The sequence below is a fragment of the Melospiza melodia genome, chromosome 5 (genome assembly GCF_035770615.1).
Source record: "Melospiza melodia melodia isolate bMelMel2 chromosome 5, bMelMel2.pri, whole genome shotgun sequence".
Taxonomy (NCBI): domain Eukaryota; kingdom Metazoa; phylum Chordata; class Aves; order Passeriformes; family Passerellidae; genus Melospiza; species Melospiza melodia.
This window is the reverse complement of record NC_086198.1, coordinates 97,044,073-97,061,978: the sequence shown is the minus strand read 5'-3', so window position 1 is coordinate 97,061,978 and position 17,906 is coordinate 97,044,073. Positions and strand designations below refer to the sequence as shown.

The 17,906-nt window shown below is 44.1% G+C and overlaps 2 protein-coding genes across 11 annotated transcripts in view; one reads left to right on the top strand and one right to left on the bottom strand.

Moving 5' to 3' along the window:
- The window catches only part of TACC3 (transforming acidic coiled-coil containing protein 3), an 86,619-nt gene extending 80,516 nt beyond the window's left edge, over window positions 1-6,103 (bottom strand). For 4 of the 10 annotated variants that reach the window (XR_010027879.1, XR_010027881.1, XR_010027880.1 and 1 more), the window contains exons 1-2: window positions 2,305-2,758; window positions 2,020-2,165 (exon numbers count right to left, since the gene is read on the bottom strand). Coding sequence is in view for 3 of the 10 variants with exons in the window: in XM_063157964.1 (XP_063014034.1) it covers window positions 2,020-2,165; window positions 2,305-2,484 (326 nt within the window). In the remaining 7 variants the exon portion in view is untranslated. Of the gene's footprint in view, window positions 1-715; window positions 775-2,019; window positions 2,166-2,304; window positions 2,763-6,011 lie in introns of those variants that run through there. The other 6 variants (XR_010027878.1, XR_010027882.1, XM_063157967.1 and 3 more) reach the window with 6 other exon arrangements.
- Window positions 6,104-7,639: 1,536 nt separating this feature from the next.
- Window positions 7,640-17,578, top strand: TMEM129 (transmembrane protein 129, E3 ubiquitin ligase). Its single transcript, XM_063157963.1, has 4 exons — window positions 7,640-8,041; window positions 9,152-9,626; window positions 11,810-11,969; window positions 14,462-17,578. The coding sequence occupies exons 1-4, from the start codon at window positions 7,837-7,839 to the stop codon at window positions 14,708-14,710; spliced, it is 1,089 nt and encodes a 362-aa protein (XP_063014033.1). The 5' UTR covers window positions 7,640-7,836; the 3' UTR covers window positions 14,711-17,578.
- Window positions 17,579-17,906: the final 328 nt, after the last annotated feature.

Here is a 17,906-nt window from a genome sequence, read left to right as displayed (position 1 = left end):
GTACTCAGCACAGCATTTGGACATTGCCATTTGGACACTGCCCTTTCACTAGGCAGTGAAACACTCACTGCTTAGGAGGAGTTATTGACAGTCAGCAGCTCAAACACAAACACAACTTGTGGTACCATCTTCATGCAGATTCATCTGAGTCATGACAGACTCAAGTCTGGGACCAAACAAAGTCATGATTCAGGTCCTCCCACACTAGTCATTACTCTGTCTGGACATTCTGGGAAGTATTTCCCCCCCGAAAACATGCACCACCATTTGATTTTGGAGGACCTACATACAAAACCAGACCCTGAACTTCAGGCACTCTAAATTCTGTACAACAGCAGATGTGAAGAGCAGAGCAATACACAAGAAAACACTTCTCCAGTAAGAGACCATGCAAGATTTTCTAGTGCAAGATACAGGTTAAAGTGTTTATGTACTCACTATTGCTAAATATTCTACCAGTTACTGCTGCCCACTTTATTTCCCCAAACTCCACACAACTTCTGAAAGCTTAGCCTCAGACTACAGAGAGTTAAGCCATTACTTCCTGAAAGAGGATTTCCTCCCATTGTTTTGTCCCTCCATAAAGTTACTATTTTTATATGCCATCCTTATCTGCTGCAGAACAGAACATGATTAAAAGGCACTCACTAGAAACTCCACTTTGCTAAACTCGAAAGCAGAGGCGGGAGATAAGAGCTGAAGAAGTTGTTCTCACCCAGTTTGAGCACCTCTTCCCGGCAATAGCTCAGCCCCAGGCTGCGACTACTCAGGTCCCTCCCACTTTCCTTCAGCGTTTAACCTAATAAATGCCAGGCAGGAGCGAGACACCTGCTCGGAGCGTCAGTCGCTTGTGACCAGTCCAAAGTGACCCCGTTCAGCAACACGGAGCCTTTTCACCGATTTGTTACAAACAAATCCCCACATTTTAAAACTAGACACGTTCAGCACAAGCAGTGCATTCATACAATCGTGCCCTAACTAAAACAATTCAGTGCTGATCTTTTAAACTCACTTGAACTTCATAAGTACTAAGTCTTTGCTTATTTGTGCAAGCAATGAATTTGGGGCATAAATACCATAGCATTATTTAGTTGTGGTGATTAGTTCAGAAATAGCCTTCTGAACTAGACTGTACATGGAAATAAACAGTTGAAGCAAACACACTTAAACATTAAAGTGTTGCCACCTTTTTGCCTTTCTCCCCCTTCCAACAACAAAAACAGGGATCAAACAAAAGTGCTGGGTAGTTAAAAACAAATAAAACGGTGTATTTGCTTGGAGAAGGCAAAATTAAGACCTGAAACTTCTTGCTGGTGAGAATTACACGTGTATACTAGTTTAAAGGGGGGCTAAAAGGCAGTAACAAAATTTGCATTTAATATTGTCATGACACCCCCAAATTGAAACATTACAGATTTTATGCTCTTCTACAAACAGCTACTATGAGCCACTTTGAGACTCAGGCTGCTAGACTATAAAGGCACATAAACATGTTTACACTTGTGACTGATGGTATATTCACTTTGTGCTGCTAGATTAAAGAAAATCTTAATATCCCCTGGCTCAAGGTGTCAAATCAATCTAACCCTTCAGAAGATTTATCTCTTTAGATTTTAGTCCTCAAGATACAACAGTACTTCACATACAAGATAAGATATTTTAAGGCTTAGCTTCAGAATAGTTCCATTCTCACACAGAAACCTTACATCAAGTAGAGAATACAAAACTGTTTCTTACAGTATCTCTTCTCAAGCTATTTATCCATACCATTAGTTACCTTAATGAAATCAGTTACAGAGGAGTTAGGAATAAAGTTCAATAATTAATATTACACTCAAGATAAAATTTTCTTAAAAGTAATGACAGTTATCTTTGGAAAAGTTCATGCATTTGCCAATATTAATTTTGCTCCTCTTGCATAGTTTACATCTTGTTATAGAATATTATACTTTAACTATACAGGATTACATTAGGGAAAGTTAACTCGAGCATGCCCCGTAAGGGTAACACACTACTCACTCAGCATCAGAGGGTGCAAATAAAACATCATCTGCCGCATCTTCACGGCAGTCGTCAAGTGCAAAAGCAGTCTGAAGTTTGTCTGTCATAGCAGGACTCAGGATTTTTCTAGTGTGAGGATCTCTTTGAGGAGTTTGAAAGGTTACCTTTAAGAAAGGGGTGGGGGGGGAAAGAAAAAGGAAAAACATGAGCGCAGTACTTCTCAAGTACCAAACAGCACATGCATTCAGTGGCAACTATCATAGAAGGAGAAAGAATAGAAATAATACAGAACCAGAAGTTTACCTTCATCGCTTTTCCCCCACTTTTTGGCGGCAAGTTTTCTTTCTGGGACAGGCGGAGAATAGAAGGTCTCCCTGTGGGTTCCGGTGGCGCAAAGAAAAAGTCGCAGTCTTCCGCTGCTAAATCATCCTTAAGGCTTCCTCCATTTTCTCCATTTTCTGTATTTAAAATCTGCAGACTCATTCTAGAACATCAACACACACAGCAGCGCAGCATGAATGAGAGGGTGTGGTCAGCCAGATGCACTTTGAGATAATGGAAGAAGTTGGCAGCCTGGCACTGGCTAGCCAGGACTAACAGCTTCAAAGGGAAAGTTGGAAGCATGGAAAGGCTTCACAGGGAAAGGTCTATCTCAGGAGACTCTGAAGGATCTGAAAGCAGCAGTGCACAGCCCCTCTGCTTTTCGTAGGGGCTTGAGAAACTAATTGTGCCTTCCCCAGCTCACACTCTAGCCTGCCTGTCCTCTACAGGCAGCTGACACCTGCAGCGTTTCCTCCCTCCCAGCCCCTTCAGCAGTGGCCTTCAGCCGTGTCTCCCGGAACAGGGCACCCGGCTGAGCAACACAACTGCTCCTGCAAGGGCCACATGAGACAGATGACAGTCACCTGTTCACTCCCACGGCCTCATGACTACATTGCACACCAGCTAACAGCAGAAACGAATGTGGTTAGTTAGGGTGTGTTTGGGATCAGAGTCCTGGATCAAATCAGCCTTTTCCTGCACTGTCTGAGCATATGCTGCTCTTGTAAAGCACAGAGTACTTAGGAATCCTTTGTAGAAGAGACATTATTGGTATGCAAATGATAAAAGTCAACATTAGAAAGGTATTTCTGAAATATTCTTCTTACACTGGACATGCACAAGCTTTAGTAGATTGTTAAATACTGATCTACCTGTATTAGTGTGAAGGACTTGACACTAAAGCCTGGGCTGCTACCAAGAGTAAGGATGAAAATAACTTAGAGAAAAAGCACATTTAAAACACACCAGGCAAGACACTATGTAGTTCAAGACACTTGAACTCTACCTGCTTTTTATTCCCATTGGAGCCATTGCTGTTTTAAAGGTTTAACAATAACACTCAGGGATGCGCAGCTGCTTTTGAAAAAAGAGCTAGACAGAAGGCAAGGAAGATCTAAACATAAGCACTGTCCATGAAGGATGACACCTGAGAAGTGCAGTTATTCATCTGGAAAACTGCTATCAAAGCAATTTATTTCATATGAGCTGATGTATTATCTTTTGTCACCTGTGCAAGATAGCCAGTATCAAGTGGAAGAGACCCTGGGTTTCTGCAATGTGTAACCATTCTAAGGGATCTCAAATGCTTGATTTGACCAAACATGTCATCCGTAGCCCCTTTTTCCATCATATATTCAGGATTAATCTATACGTACATTTGTGTTAAGTGTCAAAGTGGTAACAAGAACACTTGGACTGAAAATTTTAAGTCATGTTTTCAATCTCCATACCCCTCTGTATTTAAATTTCTGTACAGAAGCCTCCAAAGATTTCTGCGCATTAATGTAGGCATTAGTCCTTATGGGAAAATTTGCTTCCTACTCTCCACAGAACTCAGCTGCTTTGTCTGCAAGCCTGACAGCAGCACTTTCAATGAGCAATGGAATGCAAACAATAGCTGCAGAAGCAAAGGCACGCAAAGCACGCCAGTATTAGCTATTCCTTCATTCCTTCTTTATTCATCATATTGATGCTTCAGTTCCGTTTAGTTTTTGGATTAAGTATTTTTACATTAACTACTTGTAGAACTTGAAGTGAACTTCATTGCTTTCGTTATTCCAACCTAAAATTGAGACAACAGATGAAGCAAATCTTCACAAACTGTATTTTTTACTGTAATTACTTTAGAAGCAAGCCTAGGATGTGGTAAAGTTGTCAACACCTTCCAAAACAAGCTCCATAAACAGGGGAGGTTTGTTTGGAGACTTTTTCAGCTTTGTCATTGAGCTACTTGTGCACCATTGCTAAAACATAAATTGACACCATATACATATACCACTTTAAATATTAAGTCTAAAAATCAAATTTCTTTCTAGGATTAAAAGACTAAAAGTAATTAATAATTTTACTTTAAAAGTTTGCAGTCAAATTTTGATCCAAATAATATTTCACAAGTTCATTAGTTAGCAGCTGTGATAAAGTGAAAGGGTGGCCTTACTGATATCTTTGTTTGAAGTAATCAGCGTCCAAGGCACAGAACTATTATGAAAAGCAGAAAGTTTTCCCACTATTGCAAAACAGAGCTCAAGGCCAGGCTGCATGGGGCTGGGAGCAGCCTGGTCTATTGGAAAGCATCCATGTCCCTTTGAGGGAGGTTGGATCTAGATGATATTCAAGGTCCCTTTCAACCCAAACTTTTCCATGGATCTATCAAAGTTCACAAAAATGGAAATGCTCCTCATTTTAGAAGGATATTGTTGTGGGCACATGCAGGAACCTGCCATTCTACAGTTAAGAATTGACATGAACTTAGTGACATGACATCAGGTAATTAATCCTCAGTTAACCATCATTTGTAAAGTGCTTCAGCCTAACCTGTTGTTTAACAAATTCCAGGACACAATATCCAAAACACCAACGTGGTCTCAAATGCCTGAAAAGCCACTGAACATGCAGGGCAGAGATGGAATTTTTCTACTTAATTATCCTTCTGAACTCCTCCAGCAGCCGATGTGCAAAGCACTCGCTGAAGGCAAAGCAAATTGGTACTTAGCAAAAGGCAAAGCAAATGTGCTGTGAATATTTCCACACAAACTGACACATAGCTGACTGCTGTATATATATGTATTTATTTCAGTGCAAATATCTCACTTCAGAACAAACAAACACTCTCCTGAGAAGCAACTCTCATAATCACCTTCTCCTGACTGCAGGGGAGGAGCAGCAGGTCCATCCCTGCCCATCACGGCACCAAGACATGTTTTAAATCAAAACAACAAACTCAAAAAAAAAAACCCCAAAAACCCAGACCCAACCCTGCCTCGGTCCCTCTTTATTCCTGACTCAACCCGGGCTCCCCATCAATCCTGCAAACACACAGAGATGCTCCCAAAATCCTCACCTCGCCCCCCACTTCAGTGGGGCAGAGCACCTGAGCTCCACCCATTACCCCCAAGTTCCTGACTTCATCCTTAAATTGACAGAAATAACCCTCAAATATCTTAATCTGAAGCTCTCAGAGCTGCCCCAGACACCCCTAGAAAAGGGGATAGCCCCGGTCCCACAGCACTCAAGCGTGAATTTCACAAAGGAGTCGCTAAACTCCCCAAACACCTCAAGCTCACTGAGGGGCCCTCAGCCAGGCCCCCAAAAATTCGAACCATCCCAACATCAGAGGGGTCACCAAGCCTTCCTCCAAACTCACAGAACAACCCCGGCACTGCAGGGTCACAGAAAGGCCCCTGAACCCTCCCCCAACGCCAAGCTCCCAAAGGGGCCCCACAGCTCACCCCTATAACACCCCAAGCTCCCAGAGCGGTCCCCGAGCCCTCCAATCTCACAAAGAAGTCCCGACACAGCCCCTCCCAGCTCCAAAGCGCTTACAGAGCCCGAACTTCCCCGGGCCTGTCCCTCCCCCTCCCTCACAGAGGGCTCACCGAGACTGCAGCGCCCAATCTCACAAAGGGAAGCCCAAACACTTCGCCCCAGCCTCACACCACCTCACAGCGGGGTCCCCAAGCTCCCCGTACCTGCCGGCAGATCCCGGGACGAGCCCTGAGGACGCCCAGCTGAGAGAACACGCAATACCAACTGCAGCCCCTCCGCCGCCGCCTCACGATTTCAAACCCAACGGAAGCCCCGGCCCGCCAATGAGGGAGCGGCGTTGGGGGCGCGCCCGCCAATCAGAAGAGCGTCCTGCGGGAGGGGGCGGGGCCAGCGCCACGCGTGACCGTTGCGTCCCCCCGAGTCCGAGCCCGCCCCCGCGCGGGGCAGAGCGAGGCGGTGCGGGCAGAGCGGCTCCGCCCGGGACAAGCCCCGCTGGCTGAACCGTGTCGTCCCCGTGTCCCCACGGACAGACCCGCACCGGAGGCTGCCCTACCCCCGGCAGCGTTCAGGGCCGCGCTGGATGGGGCGCTGAGCAACCTGGGCTAGTGGAAAGTGTCCCTGCCCATGATGGCGGGTAGGAATGAGATAAGTTTTAAGGTTCCTTCCAACACAAACGTTTCTATGATTCTGCAGTCTCGGCTGTTGTGCTTCATTCTTTTGCATGAAATCACAGAAAGAAAGCTTGCTGCTTCAACAAGCCGTTTTTTATTACTGGACTTCACAGTCTATTTAGCACATTAAAACAGTCCTTACTGTTGAGTCATCAGACAGCAACAACTAAGTGATTGTTAGAACAATAAAGTTGTTAACAAGGATGTCTTTTAGAATGAAGTAAGATGCACAGAATCCAAGCATGATTTTACTGATGTAACCATCCTCAAGAGTCACTAAACCACCATGAATTCCCGATCTCCATCACAGCAGTAGCACATCAGCCATCTGCCAGCATTAGAATGTCACACTCCATGGGTGGCATTTACTATTGACTTGGTTTTCCATCATTAGTAGCATGTAACATCACATGCTGTTTTCTGTGCTGTGCTTTTCCAGTTATACAATCTCCTCTTTCTCTAAAAGAGAGAAATATGGAAGTTTGTGGTTATAACAGGGTGTGTGCAGGGCGCTTCCTACATTCTGTAAGAAACAGCAAATCTTGTGGTTATTGGCTATTGTTTTTACTTCAATAGTAACAAGACATTCCTGTCAGGCTTCTCCCTTTACTGTGTGGGGGTGTACGAAGATACCTTGAAACACACCTCCCTTTAAGGCATTTTAAGATGATACATCCCTGTCTTATTAAAAAATATTAGAAAACATTACATAAAATACACAAGGAAAAGCAAAGAGAAGCTTTTCCCGACGCTTAAATAAAACAGGTCGTTTCCCTGCTTCAGAAAGACGCTGCCCTCATCCAGCAGAGCTCTTTTACATTCATAAAGAACTGGAATCAGTTCCCTCTGCCAGGCCTGTGGAGCATGACCTCGAGCACGGACAGTGCTTGGGGCCACGGGCAGGGGCTGCGCGTCCCGGCCGGGCCGGGCTGGGCTGGGCGGGCGCGGGGTGCGGGCTCAGCCCGGCCCCGGCCGGAACGGGGACGTGGCTCGGGGCTGGCGGCCGGGCAGGCGCGGAGGGGCGGGAGGAGACGGAGGGAGGGGCGGGGACCATCCGTGCGAGGAGAGGCGGGTCCCGCCCCGGCGGCCCTGCCGGCCCGGCAGCGCCCGCGCCGCGCATCCGGGGGTGCGGCGGGAACTGCCGCTGGAGCGGGGGGAGCTGCCGCTGGAGCATCCGGGGCTGCGGGGGAACCACCGCTGGAGCATCCGGGGCTGCCGGGGAACCACCGCTGGAGCATCCAGGGCTGCGGGGGGAGCTGCCGCTGGAGCGGCGGGAAGCACCGCTCCCCACTGGAGCATCCGGGGCTGCGGCGGGAACCACCGCTCCCGGGGACCCCGGCGCCCCACGGGGCGCAGCATGGAGAGCCCCGCGGTGACCTTCACGCTGGCCTACCTGGTGTTCGCCGTGTGCTTCGTGTTCCCGCCCGACGAGGTGCGCTCGGCGGGGCTGACGGTGCAGAGCCTGCTGTCCGCCTGGCTGGGCAGCGAGGACGCGGCCTTCGTGCAGTACCACCTGCGGCGCAGCACCGGCACACTGCTGGCGCACTCCCTGCTGCCCCTCGGTGAGTGTGCCCCGGCTCCCCTGGAGTGAGCGCCCCGAGCTTTGTAACCAGCGGGCTGCACCGCTGCACATGCACTCACAAAGGAATTGGGGTTTGAGTACGGACTCGGGAGTGCGGGGCTGGAGGGCAGTGCCAGGGAAAGGGACCTGGGGCTCTGGGCAGGGGAAAGCTGAAGGTGAGCCAGCAGGGCCCTGGCAGCCAGGAGGGACATCCCTGTGCTGGGGACATCAGGCCCAGCATGGCCGGCCGGGCAGGGCAGGGATTGTCCCGCTCTGCTGGGGCTGGGGCGGCCTCACCTCCAGTGCTGGGGCAGCTCTGGGTGCCACAAGGTAACAAAAACATCAAACTGTCAGAGAGTGCCCAAAGGAGGGCACGGGGAGGGTGAAGGGCCCTGAGGGGAAGCCGTGTGAGGAGAGGCTGAGGGCACTGGGGCTGTTCAGCCTGGAGGGACAGAGAGGAGACCTCAGTGCAGTCACAAATTCCTCCTGAGGGGAACGGGAGGGACAGACGCTGATCCCTGCTCTGTGGTCACGGTGCCAGCACTGAGGGAACGGCCTGAAGCTGTGCCAGGGGAGGTTTGTGTGCGATATCAGGAAAAGGTTCTGCCCCAGAGGGTGGCTGGGCCCTGCCCAGGCTCCCCAGGGCCGTGGGCACAGCACCAGCCTGGCAGAGCTCAGGGGGTGTTTGGACAATGCTCTGGGGCACAGGGGATGACTCTGGGGTGTCCTGTGCAGGGCTCAGTGTTGGACTTGATGGCCCTTGTGAGTTCCTTCCAGTGCATCATCTTCTGTGATTAACCAAGGAATGCAAATTGATTTCCTTTAGCCATATAATTCTCCTAAAACTTAGTAGCATCTTGCAGGTAATTTTATTCAACAACCGAATTCAGATCACTTTCCTTTAGGTATGTAATTCTGATAAAAATCACTGATGCCTAAGAATTTATCTCAGCTTGCTTGAGACAAGAGGCTTGAATTTGAAGTCATCCAGAAATACAATACCTCTCTTGGAGGTGAGCCCACTGGTTAGATAACCATATGGTTATGGGGTATCTGCTTTTGCAGGTGCTTAATTGTTTTCTGAAAGTAAGGGGTTTTTTTTCCTTTTCAGGTTATTACCTTGGTATGTGCTTTGCTGCACCTGAAAAACATCTTTGTTTTTTCTACCTGGCTTCAAAAGAGTGGAAAACTTTCTTCTTCTTTGCCGTTCTCCTGCCAGCAATCACCAGTGCCCTGGCATATTACTGGTCACGGAAAGGTTGGAATAATCATCCACTAGCCCGGACACTCGCTGTTCATGCCCTCCCACAGTCAGGCTGGAGGGCAGTGGCTTCTTCCATCAACACAGAATTCAGGAGAATCGACAAATTCGCTACGGGAGCGCCAGGAGCCAGGGTGATTGTCACGGACACGTGGGTGATTAAAGTGACCACCTACTGTTTACATGTTGCCCAGCAGCAGGACATTCACTTGACGGTGACAGACTCCAGACAGCACGAGCTCACCCCAGACTCCAACGTGCCCGTGCAGTTCCTGACCATCCGCGTTGCCAGCGTTAATCCCTACGTCAAGGCGTTCGATATCCGGTAAAACAACTGCTGAACCCGTTCTGTTACCTGTGTGCTGTTTGATGGTGCTGAGGGAGCACTTCTGTGACCAATCTGGAGACTCATCCCTTCCTTTCTGGTCCCTGCCTGGTGTTCAGTGCTGCTCTGTGTGCACTTCTGCCATGCAGTGTAGGGAAGGTTGTTTAGTGCAACACTGAATACACAACGGATAAACAAAGGGATTGGCCTCTGATCCATTCTTAGGGAGAGGATTGTGCTGGATGCAGAAAAAAGTAACTGGATAAAATTAGGTGAGAGATGGACAACAGGAATGAAAGGTAGAATTTTTAGTCTTTTAAATTTTGGGTGAGGAGAAATAGCTATTTTGTCTAAAACTGTCTGTTGTTCATCCACGACTTTGGATTTTTCTTTGTGTTTAAGGCTCACAATTTCATCACTGCTCAGAAGAGCTCTCACTGAGCTATTGCAAACCAACTGCCCCTAAAACAAGGAAGAAATTTTGGTCCCTTTCTGACTTATGTGTTCTCATAGGAGTAAATCATAATAATTGTGAACTGTTAGGGCTTGTTTTGCAAGGGCCCATGGTGTTTATCTCATTGGTCTCTGTGTAACCAGGCTAAAGTACAAGTTCAGCAGAAACCTCTGTGTGCTAAAGTCTTTGTTGTTGTGTTGTTAAAAACCATCTTAGTTCTCCTAAAATTATATTTGAAAAGGTATCTTTTTGCTGTAAATTTGTACGTCAGGAGCATTTATTAGGTAATTAAAAGCATGCAGATCACCAGACTTGTAGGTGTGCAAATGGGGCAAGCACAAGGAAGGCAAAGAGGTGATTATGGTAGAGATCTAGGTGAACAGAACTCAGGACAAGAGGGTGGTTAAGGTAAGCATGACAATGCAAAGAAAAGAGACTTTTATAGACCTGTGACAGTGATGACCAAATTAGTATTAAACAACTAATGATTTTCTTCTGCAAGCACTTCAGTGCCAGAGTACACCACAGCTGAGAAAAACATGACTTGTTTGACAATTCCTTTTATGGAAAAAAAGTCCTAAGCCCAAACTGTATTTTGTGACTAAACAGAATAGCATCAAGAACAGTGTTTAAAAGCTGTTCTAATAAGATGTCAGTGATAGTAAATCTCTGCTAGAATGTAGCAGAATCATACAGGGTTATTCTATATATCCAGAATCAAATACAGTGAGATGTTTCTGGAAGAACAATGCTTTTGTGCAGGTGGGCCACATTTCTCTGCGTGTTCTGTGTGAATTGTTCCTCTGGTTATAAATGTCTCTGATTTGCATGGACAGCATCTGTTAAATGACATTATCCTGTAGCAGTAAAAACTAAGCCAGCCTTGCACTGTGCTGGGCTCTGGGAATTCAGAGAGTGGTAGGAAAATGAGGGCAGTCTTCCAGGGACTTCTCCATGAAAGCTGTTTAATGAGTGGAAGCATTCAGTTGGAGAGTTTTGACACTATAGTTCAGAATTCTTAAAAAGGGATGACAACAGGAATATATCACTGTAGGATCCTGTGTGAGGTCTCAGGTGCCACTTGAGTGCTGTGGACATCACTTAAATTTAATTTACAGAAGCAGCTGGTGTGAAACACAGCTTGCTGCAGCCTTAAATCAGCAGTGGTTTGTGACCTTTGTGAAATTTCTGTGATTTAGATTGTATCATAAAATCACAGAACCTGATAGATTGACTTTCCTCTGCTGCTTGTGTAGAACTGTATCACCTTGTGATGTCTGCTGCATGATACAACTAATTTCTCCTAATTAAATTCTCCAGGAGTTTATAATTGAGAATTTAGAAATTGTCTAAGTAAAGAGGCATTAAAAAGGTGGCAGAAATGGTGCAAACAGCACTTTGCAGTTAATGCATGATTTACATACCTACATGGCTTTTCTTCATGCTGATTACTTCAAAATCCTTTATTTTTGTATGATGTTTTAGCTGATCTCTGACATACCCTGCTGGCAATCTTACATAGGTATGAATGGGGACAGCATGTTCTGTTGACCAAGTTGTGCCAAAACCAATAACTAAATAGCAGAAGAAAACAAGAATATGCAATTCTGTGTACTTATTCTGACGAATAAATGCCAGCTTTTCTGTGGATTCACTTCAGATGTTAACTTCTGCAAGGTATTTGGGTGGATAATCATGGTAACATTTTGCTCCATCTTCTCTTCTTCAGGTTGAACTCCACAGAGTATGGGGAGCTCCGGGAGAAGCTCCGTGCTCCGATCATCAATGCAGCTAATGTTGTCATCCATCAAAGCCTTAGTGATTTATTTTTAGAAACCTTTACATCTCTGGTGGAAATAAACCAGACATACCACGTTCCAAGCACTCAGGTGAAACTTTCTATCCATGTGAGACTAACAATTATACTTTCAATATGGATGAGCCTGTGATTACTGTGTAAATGATAAATGTTTACCTAGGGCTGTCTCCAGTGAATTATTAAGAGAATTCATTGTTGTGAGATTAACAAAAAGGTTTTTTTAAAATATGGATTAAATGACAAATTATGATTAAATTATATTTATCATGTGATTACCGCTTAATAATCCTCATTTAATAATCAAGCAATATTCAGCCAGTAATTAAATGGTAATTGAACAGCAGTTGAACACCCTGCTACTCTCTACATTTCTAATAATTCAGCTAGCTTGCATACAATATGTTTGAGATCTAATATAAACTGTTACTTACCTTTCTGTAGATAACAGATACCAAGTAAGGGATCTCTTGATCCCTTGAGAGGTCTCCTACCTACCTGAGGCCGCTCTACAGGAGAGCTCCGTGGGCTTGGGGGCTGCAGTCACTCACTTAGAGTCTGACTGGTGGTTAAAGTGCCCCTTGGTGGGGGTGTACAGCTGTAGGACTTACAGTTTCATCTTGTGATACTGATAAGCCCCTGATAAGACATGGCCTAGATTCCTTAACTTCCTGAGGAGATACAGCCAAGCACAATTTTTTTAGGGTCTGCACAGCCAAGGCTGGCTCCAGTCAGGCCTCCTGGTCAGTGATGCCAGGAGCCCAAGTGCTCTTTGCTCAGTCAGGGTGATGCTTCCTTCACAAATGCTCACCTGCTGTGTCAGTAAATTCATCACAAACATTAACTCTGGCTGCTGCTTCTGTTCCTGCTCTACAGGGAGCAAACTGTACTGTGAGCATGATGGTTTTGAGACATAAAGTCCCCCTGTAATAATTGCTACTAAAATGTTACATGAACACATTTGGAAATGATGACCTTGCACTTGCAGAAATGCAGGGTCATCATTTATGGGGAGCCAGAGCCACAGCTGCTGTTGCTGTTCTTTAGGCAGTTTGCTCCAATACAGCTTGCTTTTCTAGACAGCCAGGTTCTGCTGGATCTACTCTGAAACAAACTAATGATTCTTAACTGGGGTTTGTTTTGGTTATAATTATTATGGCTATTATTATATGGTTTTAATTATAACAGCACAGAGTCCTACTTCCAGTAATAGTCACAGAGACCTGGTCATTATTATACTTGTGCAGCAGCTGGAAGTGCAACTGCAGCACTGTCCAGTGCATCAGAGGGAACCAGTTAAACCAGTACTGGTGACCCTGCAGGGAGTCTGTGCCCGCTGGTTCAGCTGATGGAGTGAGGGGTTGGTATCTTTGCCAGTGTTGCGCAGCTTATATGGTTTGTGAACTAGCTAAAATAAAACTGCATCAGGTGTGTCTGCGCATTATGTTGTGTGTGTGATTGCTCTGCCAGCAAAGAGAGACGGTCACAGTAAAGAGAAGATATTAAAGCTGCTTTCTTGCAGAGCATTTAATTTGTGACACATTTAAGTGGCAGCTGAGCTACTGAACTTGGGTTTGACATTGGGTGATAAATTACATCACAGATGATAAGGATGTTAAAAATACTACATTGAATCTTTCCCTATTCTGAAGCTCCATTAATATGTTGAAAAAATTTGTTAATCTTTCTATGCTAGAATTTTTCCTGCTTAAAAGCTAAGGCCTAACTTCACAAGTTAAAGCTCAGAAGCCTGTGTTCATGTGGATCTGCTCCACAGCCCAGCTGACAGGGCAGCTGAGCAGACACTTGAGCTGACAAGGGAAGAGTCACTGGAGATGGGAATTAGAGACCACATAGAGAGCTGATTTTTGTTCCACCAGGAGTATTTTGAACAGATTCAGGTCTCTGTGCCTATTCAGTGTGCTGTCTTTTGAGCTATCAAGTTCTTGGACAGGTAGAAGATGTGGGAAATGCTAATTACTCTTTATTATTTGTAATACACTTCACAACAGGATATTGTCCCCATGTGCAACTGCAAGTTCATGTGGCATAATTAACTGTGGGCAAAATCAGTTATTCCAATTTTATCCAAGAGAAATTAAGTAAATTTCTGGACCTTCAGGTTGTATGTCCTTGTGTTCAGTACAGCCCTGGTTTCTTCATTTATGTCTCTTAATTAGAAAGATGGAAGATAGGAACAGCCATTTGCTGTTTAAGTGTTTGTTTTCCTTACTTTATACTGGTCCATTGTTTTGAAAAATAGTTTGAATGACAAAGCTGACTGCTTGCTTACCTTGCTGTGGCTGCTGGAAGCTCTTCAGAGTGTGAAAGAACATTTATCTTTCAGTCATTTATGCTTAATCATTAGTGTCATGCAGCAGTTCTGGGTTTTCTGTTCAGAGAAAAGTTTTGCTGTCATTTGTTAGAGAGTGTTCTAGTAAAACCATTTGATACTCTCTGATGGGGCAGTCCTGCCACAGATGATTTTCTAAAAGCCTTTGAAAAAGCAGTAACAGGAACCGTTCTGTGCAGTTCCCAACTTTGACGGTGTTTCTCCTCCCTCAGGAGCTGGAGCCCTGCATAGGCTGTATGCAGACTATTGCCAACATCAAGCTCATCAAGAACTGCCAGGAGCCCAACGAGGGGGAATGCCAGCAGTGCTACTGCCGGCCCATGTGGTGCCTCACCTGCATGGGCAAGTGGTTTGCCAGCAGGCAGGACCAGCAGCACCCCGAGACCTGGCTGTCCAGCCAAGTGCCTTGCCCGACTTGCCGAGCCAAATTTTGCATCCTAGATGTTTGCCTAATACGATGAGTAGTGAACTGAGTATGTTTTAACTTTTTAAATTTGACTGTGTTTCATAGTGGCTTTGGTTTCTGAGACTTCATGTTTGACCAGGGTACAAACTCTAAAGGTTTCTTTTACAGTGTTGAAAACAGATGTAAATCTTTTCAGTTCCTTTCCACTTTTACCTTATCTGTGGATTTTACTCACATGATGTCAGCTTCTGGATTTTAATTTTCTTTAAACCCCTGTTTTCCTTTCTTACATTTTGGATGGAATAAGGTTATCCTTCTATATTTGCAGTACTGTTGTTTTTTCAGGTTTTAACGTAGGTTAAATTCTTTATATTTTTAAATTCTTTATATTTTTAAATTTAACTTGGGTTTTGATTCTTTAATAAAGGGCTAACTGAGAAAATTGCTTTGGTTAGACTTCATTGCTACTTTTGTTATTCTTTAATCCAGTTGTAAAATTATTATTAATCTTTGCAGTTGTTTTTCAAACAAGTGCACCAGTTGTGTTCCTTCAGCTGGAAGGAGGTATTTCCACTACATCTACCACAAAGGGTTGCAGTAGGCTGAGAAATGTAATCCCTGAAGATTTACAAGTCCTGTATGGACCTTTTATTCCATTAATTTGCCTCTAGCATACCTTTTGATGGATGACTTTATTTCAAACAGAAAGGATTTGTCAACCCATTTACCTACACTGCTAATACATGGTTAAAATCTATTGGTTTCCAGGAGCTACATTGCTTAGGGTTTCAGTGTTCTTTAGGTGATGGGACTTTTTTTACATACATTTGAAGGGAGTGCAGCAAACATCTGAGCTCTAATTTGTAAATAATTATCACAGGTGGGTCAAACAGAGAAAGGAGTACTTTAAAGCTTTGGTCTACAAGAATAAAACCTCTTAATACCTCTTACCTGAATAATCACAAGGATCTTACCAGTAAATCATGGGCAGAGGTGGCATGCCAGTGATTACCTGACAACCTCTTGATTACCATGACAGGCAACCGGTTTGAGCAGGAACAGGTGGCAGGATGTAAAAATGGTACAAGTATTGGAATCACAACCATGAAACATTTCATGAGTCTCAGCTGAGCTACAGGTGGTGAATGCACCTACCTGCACTTGCAACCAGCCAGGAAATGGTTACAGATGTGGCTGCAAGCAAGAATTCATAGAGGGGTAAAGAACTGAAGACAGATCTGACAGCATTGCTTGAAAACTAACATTTAATTGTTGGATTTTAACTTTGGGATTTTTAAATAATATTCATTTGTAAAAATCCAAACTGGTTGAGGTAAAGAACATTCATTGCTTCAGCATATCTCAGTTGCTTCATATACAACATCTACTATGCAATTAAGTAAATTACCTGTTAATAATAGTGGCTTCTGTTTTCCATTACCTGCTGTTTTGGATTGTATGGATGTACAGAGTGAAAATTTGATACTGAGACAGGTTGTGTGGATTTATCTCCTTTCCCAGAGATCTTCAGTGGCATGTCACTCTTCATCTGAATAGAATTAAATGGAGTTCTGGAGTTTCAGACAGATCTGTTGGTAAATATGAAAAATAATAAAAAAAATGTAGGAGTCAATTAGCAATTGAATTTAAAATATTTTCTTAGTACTTCTGTGGGAAAGTTATTTCCAGATTTAAAATGGTCTCTGCAGGATTTTTTAACCTTTGGAAGGGTCTTGCAGGGCAGGGTGGTGTTGTCTCACATGCACCTATCACTACACAGCAGCCTTCACAAATAAGCATTTTGTAACATTTGCTTCTGGAAAGTTTACATAATGTGGCACTGATACAAGGGATTGGCCCTTGAAATTGTTGCAGAAGAGAGGGTAGGATTTTGGAGATGTAGTTTTCCCACCCCCCATTCAGCTCCCACAGCACTTCGTCTGTTCAGAATACAAATGTTCATTGTAAAGAATGTGAGGCTAAAATCATAAAAGGCCTTGAGAATCTCAGATGCTGGTAGTTGCAGATGGGTTTATAGACTAAAGCCAGGTCAGTTGTCAATAGTATCTCATGTAATAAAAGCTTTAAATGCCTAATTTCTATTATAGTGGAATCTATTCTGAGTTGACTCGAAGTTTTCACTTCAGTGGAATTTTGCTTTTGTTCATCCTACCTCTTTCCTCAATATAAAAGTACAACAGAGTAACAGTCATAAATGTTTCATACCTTTGCATCTTTTAATGCACAGAAGTGCCTCTTAGAAAACTTAGTAATTACCAAAACAAAATTATGATTTATGTTAATGATAGTACCTGACTTATATTCCTTAAAACAAGTCGTTTTCCCTAAGTTTAAGTTCTCAAAGTAATCTGGCATGCCTCTGACATTTGTGAGCTTCTTAAAGGCTGTGTTAAAGAAACAACTTGTTAAAAATCCATATGAAGATGAAAATAATAGAGTACAAAAATAGGCATTTGTTAGTGTGATAACTTCATCTAAAGAGCCACAAAAGCATTTCTTTAAGGTCCCTTCCAACTCAGACCTTTCTCTGATAATATAAAACTTGCTAGACTGCAGCTAAGCACCATTCCCTTCAGGACAAACCTCAGTAAGACTGAGGTTCTCAGTGCCATTTTTAAATTTTTAAATTTTAAATGTTTGTGGACTTTGAGCTGTTTAAGGAGTTGAGATATAAATACTCAAGCTCTTACATGGATTACAAGACATTTTCTTCTGAAGACATCCTGCAGGATTTCTTATTTGTGGTTTTTGGGGTTGGTGGGGTTTTTTTGCTTGATAGCTTGCCTGTTTCAAATGAACAGTATTGTTTGGATAGCCCTTAGGGAAAACGCTTAATGAATACATGCAGTTAATCTTAAAACCCTCTGAAGAGCTCAATAAAAATACAGTCAGTTCTTTGTAAGACTTCTGGTTTTAATTTAAAAGTTATGTTTACCAGGTTAAACTTTATATGGGTGGAAATCAGTCTGGCTTATCTGTATGCAGTGTCTTACCTGAGAGCATGGGAATAGATACAAATAGGGCTTAAATTCTCCTGAAGGTGTTCGTGGTAAGTCCTCCTTGGATGGATTTTCCTACTACAGCCTGAATGCAGAGGGTTGGATGAATGGAAGAAGGTGTGTATGAAATCTCTATAAGAACCTCAGGGGAAAAAAAGCCTCCAAATACTTTTCACAAATACCAGATGGGAAGGGGTGACACTGGATGTCACGAAATCAGCAGGGGCAGTG

What these genes read in the sequence shown, in the direction of transcription:
- TMEM129 (XM_063157963.1), top strand. Translation starts at nt 7,837, where the DNA reads ATGGAGAGCCCCGCGGTGACCTTCACGCTGGCCTACCTGGTGTTCGCC. An exon ending in GCACTCCCTGCTGCCCCTCG is followed by an intron (nt 8,042 to 9,151) that starts GTGAGTGTGCCC and finishes TTTCCTTTTCAG; the next exon opens with GTTATTACCTTGGTATGTGC. An exon ending in ACCACGTTCCAAGCACTCAG is followed by an intron (nt 11,970 to 14,461) that starts GTGAAACTTTCT and finishes CTCCTCCCTCAG; the next exon opens with GAGCTGGAGCCCTGCATAGG.